This window comes from Arachis duranensis, chromosome 6, assembly GCF_000817695.3.
Source record: "Arachis duranensis cultivar V14167 chromosome 6, aradu.V14167.gnm2.J7QH, whole genome shotgun sequence".
NCBI classification, from domain to species: domain Eukaryota; kingdom Viridiplantae; phylum Streptophyta; class Magnoliopsida; order Fabales; family Fabaceae; genus Arachis; species Arachis duranensis.
Genome location: NC_029777.3, coordinates 23,721,913 through 23,730,092, shown reverse-complemented (window position 1 = coordinate 23,730,092; position 8,180 = coordinate 23,721,913). Strand labels below are relative to the sequence as shown.

Sequence of the window (8,180 nt, the reverse complement as noted above, 5' to 3'; positions counted from 1 at the left end):
AAAGAATTGTACTTCTTTCATTCCATTTTATTTGTCACTATGAAAATTTGGTACATCCTTCAATCACAGATATTTACTTAAAATTACAGATAAAAGGAAGCAGAGGAAGTATTTCGATTTATCATATATGTACGTATATATACTAACCATATTTGCCAAAAGAGAAACTGTTGTCCTTGACACAAGTTTTGCCATTGGTTTGTATATGAGGGACTGCTTGGTGTCAGAATTAGGACTCTTGTGGGAAGAATCACAAAGTGCAGCTTCAAAAATGTCATCCTGAAATTACAAAACACCATAGAAATTGTAAAACCAAGAAGCTATGCAGGAAAGAGTCTGTGACTGCTAGACTGAGAGTTCACCTGAGAAGCAACAGACGCAGTGGGGGTGCGGTTCAGTGCCGGCTTGAACCTCACTGTCTTTGGTCTAATGGCAGAAACTGTTGCCTGGGAAGATTCAATTTGAGGTGATGAGGCATTAATGGCACCTGCAAGAAGCTCAGAGAAAGATCTGAAAGTAGAACAATTAGGCCTTGAAGCAACTGGTTTTGCCACGACTACTCTCTCAGCTTCATCAATATCCATTTTCAGTCAGTACTTTTTACAAATAGATGGTCTGCAACTTCCACTCTTCCTCAGAAATAGCAAGAATTCCTCTTGATGATGGCTTCAACTCATCCGAAGATAAGGATCACCAACCTGGTACACCTAACATTATACCAAGTTTTAATATTAGTTCCTAATACAGAAAGAAATTTCACTATCATGATTATGAGTCTCACTCATGCTACTGTGTCTGGTAAAGATAGCCAATGTAAACAAAAGAGAAGAGGCAGAGGCCATAACAAAAGCAAAGATTTTAAAGAAACCAAATTCAAAACGATATATATCTTTTCAGATTCTAACATGAGATACCTTATTTATCTCTACTGTGTCATATGTCCTAATTAACTGCAAGACACTGTGGTGACTTTAATCCAGCTTATCATTTGATCATTTGATATGATCTAAAGTTGATACAGTGTCTATAAATACATATTTTTTTTCTTCTCTTTTTTTATTTAAATATCTTTTAACAAATTTAATATATTCACATATATTAAATTATATTTTTTTGCCCGTGAGAGGAGAGGAGAGGTTGCTTTTTGTTTCTTTTGGTTGTAGTTTCAAGGACAGTAGTACAGTTACAGTACCAAAACCATGATATATCAAATATCACAGACTAAAATTATTTGAAACTTCAACTGCATTTAGCTACAAGAAGATCATCAATTAGGTTTTTGTATGGAGAAACATGGCAATGATTATGGATGGTTTTGTGAGGAATATATTGTGGAACAAAAATTTTACTAGTAAACCAAATATTCATTTATTGTGTATAAATACATATCTTATTTTACATCACTTTTTATGTGTATTTTTATATTCTGATATGTATTTTGTACAAAAAATTATTATCAAGAGTTAACATGCATCCAATCATTATTATTTTAAGAGTATCCAATCATTTCTCTAATAAAATACTTCAATAGAAAAATCTTTTGTTATATATATCTACACATTATTTATGGTATTCTATTTTCTCGATAATACTCTATCCTACTCAATAGTAGAATTAAGGAATAAAATGTCATATCAGTTGTTCAATTCACAGATTCTGAGACTTGAGAGACGGCTAATGAAGCAATCCCAAGAGAGCTATCAATCATTCATTCTACCCTAACTAGGCTTAACCACGCAACAACACCATTCATTTTCGCAGCAATAAGAAATTAAATGTCCGTACAGGCATTTTCATTGAAAAGTTTGAAGAATGAAAAGAAAATTCTGATAATTTATACATATCAGATATTCAGAAATCAAATAGAGGCACCAGCACCGACAAAACAATCCATCTATTTTGCTGGTCGCCCACTTTTAATTAATTTTCGATTAATTATTGTAACCTAAACTCTAAATAAAAACTGATGAAATTGGCCCACATACTCCTACACCAAAAAAAAGTGACTGTCTAATACTCACAAACTTAATCAGTATATATAATCTCTAGCATTGAAATCCATTCCTCATAATCACAAAGGAAAAAGATTAGGCTAAAGTAAAGAGATTAGTAAAATAAAAGTTTAATTAATATTGAATTTTAAAAAATTATTTAAAGTGAAAAATTAATAAAATAATGAAATAAAAAGTTAATTATAATTATATTTATAATTTTTTGTCATACATAAATTCTACTACTTTAATTCAAAAGTGATTGTACTTTTATTTTTTTTACTTCAATAATTTTTTTATTTTAGAAAAATTTTATCTTTGAATTTTTTATTTTTTTTTATGTGAGTTTCGTTATTTTAATTCAAAGATGATTAAATACTCATTTTTTTTACTTTACTAACTTTTTTATTTTAAAAGAGTTTAATTCAATCAAAAACTCATTTATTCTTAATTTAAAGATAATTAAACACTCACTTTTTACTTTACTAATCTCTTAATTTTAAAAATGTTTGATCCCTTATTATAAATTAGAAGAAATGTTGTCCCAAATTATTATAACAGAAATAGTTGCGAAGAAATTGCTAACATTAATATAACATTGCTTCCCTCACTATGATTATAATAATATCTACTTTATTTCTACTATATATAATGAGGATAAGAGGGAGAGTTTGTGTATACTTTTTTTCCTTAAAATGTCCTTCCTCATATTATATATATAATTGTTAACTCAAAAAATTAAATTCATAATCTTTTAGTTTTAGTGTAACATAAGTTTTAAGACTTAACTAAGTAAAAAAATTAATTTTAGTTCATAAAATACGTGATTTTTCTTTACCCACACGCGTTATAAAGAGTATTGGTTCTTCGTATTTTTATATGGTATCATAATTATCCTCTAATTAAATATTTAGTTTGCCTACCCTTTTTTAATATATTTAGTTAGTACATATTCTTTCACTCTGTGTGTGTGAGAGAGAGAGACTCACTCTCTCTAATTAAGATTTTTTTTATTATACTATTCAAAAGTAGCTAAAAATAATATATCTTCTTCTAATACAAAAGAAAAAAAATAATATATATATATATGAATTTTATGATGTTTATTATTTGGTCTTTAATTTTTATTTAACTTATTTTTTATGATAAATTTTAAATATTTAATATTAATTTTTAAATTTTTTAGTAAATTAGACACAACTTTTACACATCATAGCAATCAAAAAATATATATAAACGAGGAATGTGTATGCACAAAAGTGGATATATAAAAAATCATTTGTCAATACAAATGTAATGAACCATATATTTGAGGTGATGAGCATAAAAACCCAGACAATAACCTAACAAAGAAAAGCACGCAAACGATCGATATAGTACGAAAAAGCAGCTCCAATATCTGAGTTCTTAATTTACTAGTTTTCATGGTATTATATATGGTTATGCCTTCTGAGGAAAGTTATAAGTAACACATATTATGGTAATTAAGATAATAAATTAAGAAGAATAAAGAGAATTAAGAACTAACCAGATATCCAAGACCACCACCAATTGAAGCAACATATATATACTCTAAGCTAAAGAGAACCATATAATTCTGTGTCTTCAATCTTTTTCCCAATACAAACCCTGAGTTTAACCCCTTTCCTGCATTTCAACGAAATTAAATGTCAGATAAAAAGGGAAATGCAAATATAATAAATAATAAACCTAATAATAAGTTCCTAACTAAAACGCATCATGAAGGGAAAGATTGAAATTTACTTCGGATTCGAGCGTTTCATCAACGATAACATTAAACAGTGACCTTATTTTTTATGTACATATATATATATGCGTGGTGCTTTATACATATAGATATGGAATGAAGGGGGAAAAAAGAAAGAAGCTAAATGAAAGAGGGAGGGAGATAGGAGGGAATGTCACTGGGTTTTGTTCCTAAAAGATAAAGTTCTGAACCTAATAAACGACAGTGTTGCTCTTTTAAACATTTAATAAAATCAAACTAGATGTTTGTGAAGTATATATATACACACACAAAAATGTAACATATACGTACGCTATATAAATAAATCACTACATAGATTTGTATATATTTTTACATATTAATTTATATATTTTTTAAATAAATAAAAAATTATTAGAATAATCAAAACATATCATACAATAGAATAACCAAACTTCGAATACATGAATAATCAAATTTATTTATAACAGTGTCATAAATAATTTTTATGAGCTATACCTCAAATGTCATAATTTTTCGATCTTTATCTAAAAATTTTGGATTTGAATCTTGCTTCTAATTTAAAAAGAAAAATATTTTATAATAACAGTAAAATACACTTTAACAGAAAACTATCATTTTGATACTCCAAAAAAACTTTAGATTTTACAAAATGGATCTTAAAAAAAGAAAAATTATGAAGAATCATGCTCTATAAAAGTTTTAGCATTCAAATTTCAATGCAATTTTTTTCTCAAGTTTACTTAAAAAAAATTTATGTACTTTCATCTTTTTAGATTTGGTCATTTTGTTTAAGTGATTTTTTTTACATTTGTTTCATGTGAATGGCACAAAATTGAAAACAAAACGTCTAGAAGATATTTTGACTCATTTTGTATATATACCTTCTAAATTATACAAGTACTAAAAAAATTAGATGAAGGTGAGAGAATGTTTATTAGTGCATAAGTTTGTCATGAAGGATTAAGTTTCTCCGAAGTGAGTAAAAGAGTTAGAAAGTAAAATTTTAGTCTTCTTTTAATTAAAATAGTAAAACAAATTATAAACTTACATATATATTAAAAATTTAAATTAAATCCCATAAAAAAATTAAATTAAATATTGATTCAATTTTCACTTTTTTTAATTGAGTAAACTATTATTTTGACCTAAAAATTTTAATTTTTGGTAAAATAACACTTTAAAAAATGATTTTTTTTATCCTCACCTTAGTTTGAAAAATACACCAATTATAGAAAAATATAAATGAAAAAGAACTCTTAACACAATTTTTTGTAAGTTTATTTAGTAAAACGAGATATTTTCATAATCCAAATTTAGATTTTTGGCTTTTTCTTGAATAAAGAACACAATAATTTTAGAAAAAATCATTTAAAAATAAATTTTTTAATTTTTTATATATAATTTTTAGATTTTTTAGAATCAAAATGATAATTTATTTATTTATTTTTATCCTATTAAAATACTAGAAGAAGATAAGAGTGGTATTTTAGATTGAGAAGTAAGGCTGGAAGTGAGTCGAGTTAAGTCGAGTTAAACCAAGCTCAAGTTTGGCTCCTAAAAATTGAGTTTGGCTAATAGCTCGACTTATTAACAACCGAGCCTATTTTTTAAGCCCAAGTTCGGCTTACCGAAAGCTTATGCGTTGGCTCGAACTAACGAGCGAGTTTGCTCAAATAATAAGAACATGATCTATAATTTTATATCAATAAATTATAACTTATATGTTTTAAAAATATTTAAAAAAATTAATTTTATATATTGTTTATCTTCAATAAATTATAAATTTTTTATTTATGTCCTACATCAAAATTATATGTAAAAAATAAATATGAAAATTAATAAATTGAGCTTATCTAAACTCAAACTCAATTTATTTAATTTATAAATTCAATTCTAAGTTTAAATTTGACTCGTCAGCTTACAAATTTAACTGATTAAACTATTAATAAGTCATATTTAAACTAGCTCATGGTTGTCTCATTTTCAAGGGAGGGAAACGGGTATTGAGAAACAGGAAAGGTAAGAAGAGGCAATGAGATTGGAAGTGGCGGATGGGAATATGGAGGGAGAGCGAGGAGTAAGGAGTGAGAAGCAATCCCAAGAAGTGTTGTACGGCCAACTAACTGTCTGAGTGGTGAGCGTAGTTGCTTCTTGTTTGACCATTCGCTATGCTTCGTTTGTTTTCTTAATAATGTGGTCACGATGACTATCGCCTTTCTAGTGGGACAACCCCCCTCTTCTCTCTTCCAATCAATTTCCATACCAACTCCTGTCTTACTTTGACTCCTCTACATATGGACTCACATGAATTCTTCTACTATCATTTTTTTACTTTAATTATTTTATTAATTTTTATAATTTTATTAAATTTATAATTAAATTTTATATTTTTTAATTAAATTTTTATACTATTTTTATACTATTATAAAAAAACGATAAAAATCGCATTTCAAGTAATTTAGATATGTGAGATGACTGACAGAATACTCGGTCAGGAAGATAGATAAGATAGAAAATAGACAAGAGGTGAAAGATAAAAGAATATTTAGGAAAATCATCCATGAAGTAGTCAAACGAGATTGACATGTAAACGGTCTCTCTATAAACATAATGCATGATAGAAGTCAATGACGTCATTTGTTCCACATAAACGATCCCACCAAGTGGAACAAGGCTTTGTTGATGTTAACTTGTTATTGTATACTATTTTTAATTTTATAATTAAGTATTTATCAGTATCAAAAATATTAGAATTAAGATAATATTTTTTTATAAATTAAAAATACTCAATTAAAAAATAAATTTTAGAATTTTTACCATACTTTTTAGGAGGAATATTTCATTAATTTTAACATTTTTTAAGGACTCAATTGAAAGGAAAAAAAATACAGAAATTTAATTACAAATCTAGTAAAAATATAACAACTAACAAAATCATTAAATCTAATTTTTTAATGTTTTATTAATAAAAATTCAACATATATTTCTTAAAATTTTTACTTATTATTAACTTGGTAATTTTATAAACCTTTTAAAAAAGATCTAATGAGAAATTAGAGGAAATTAAATTTTGGTTTGTCAACATTAGCCAACTTTAATATTTATGTTTATAAGTTATGATCCAGAATTTAAGATGAATAAAATTATTTTTAAAAAATTAATTAATATTGGCTGAAAAGATGAGCTACTTAACATTACATATACCTAATGAGAAAGTATAGAGAGACAATGATATTAGTGTACAATATGTACAATAAAAAAATAATTCAAATGATAATTAAATTAATGAATTTTTAATAAATTCTAATTTTAAATTAAAAAATAAGGATTTGCAACGGCGACAATTACATATACTACAAACTCTCCTTTTCGCATGTGACGTGACTTTTTCAGGTACCTTCTTCTCCTCCAGTTTCTTCCCTTTTCACTGGTGAAATTAAAGCTCCGCCAACAACATCAACCGCCGCCGCCCAGAGGACCGATCGACGTCACACTGCACCTCGCAAACGTACGAGTCGCACACTGTACGTCATTCACGCAACCTCCTAATATGCAGCCGTGCAGCCCCCTCCTGCAGTCGAAAGATTCACCGTGACAGCATTTTCATCAGTCTGGGAATTTACTGTGATTCAACGTGCGGTCGTGCGACCCCCTCTCGCAGATCCATCTGCAGCTGCATCCATGATTTCCAAACAAAAAAACTAGCGTAAAAGCCAAATCGTCATTGGTTGTATGTCTGCAGAGTGTCAAGTATTAAAAATTATACCAAGAATAGGTTTAAAACTTCATCATCCATGATCAATTAGCTAACTCATCTTCAAATTTTTAATCCAAGTGAAAAAAAACTATTCACTATTTTTTTCCTTTTCTATTTCCTTTCCTTAGTTGTTTCATACCTTAACTTCACTTCACTTCTTCTCAAATTTCTACCACTCGAACAATAATTTTGACACTTTAATTCTAAAAAATGTCAAATATGCTGGATGGTCAATTTACTGTGTATGCAGATGATTATTTTAATTCTTAATTGAATGATTATTTTATTCGATTCGATTTAAGTATATAATTAATTAACAAATGTTGGATGATCATTTCACTAGGTAGTCAGATGATTATTTTAATAACTACGTGGATGATCGTTTGATGATCAATGAGAAAACTTCTAACACTGGAGAAATGGGATGATTGATGAGAGTAGGATAATAGACGGTTGGGAGGAATGAAGAGGGTGTTTGGGAAATTTCTTTGATAAATTAGAGTTAAGATGGTTAATTTTTTGAAATAATTTTTTGGGTTTTTTTTTTCTCTTGTATTGGACCAAATCTAAAACTCATTATATATATTGTCAAGATTTTTCATTCTCTCCGTAGCGGAGTTCATATCTAATTTATTAGTGAAAGATAAATAAAAACATTTATAAGGTGGCATTTATAGTGCTT

The 8,180-nt window shown here is 27.5% G+C and overlaps 1 protein-coding gene across 4 annotated transcripts in view; it reads right to left on the bottom strand.

The window, feature by feature from the left end:
• Positions 1-3,988, bottom strand: part of LOC107493426 (WRKY transcription factor 44) — a 5,973-nt gene extending 1,985 nt beyond the window's left edge. Inside the window, exons 1-4 of one of the 4 annotated variants that reach the window (XM_052262558.1) lie at positions 3,756-3,988; positions 3,520-3,638; positions 363-707; positions 148-279 (exon numbers count right to left, since the gene is read on the bottom strand). In XM_052262558.1, the coding sequence (XP_052118518.1) occupies positions 148-279; positions 363-584 (354 nt within the window). In that variant the 5' untranslated portion in view covers positions 585-707; positions 3,520-3,638; positions 3,756-3,988. Of the gene's footprint in view, positions 1-147; positions 280-362; positions 708-914; positions 1,060-3,519; positions 3,639-3,755 lie in introns of those variants that run through there. The other 3 variants (XM_016114527.3, XM_052262557.1, XM_016114529.3) reach the window with 3 other exon arrangements.
• Between the last annotated feature and the right edge of the window lie 4,192 nt (positions 3,989-8,180).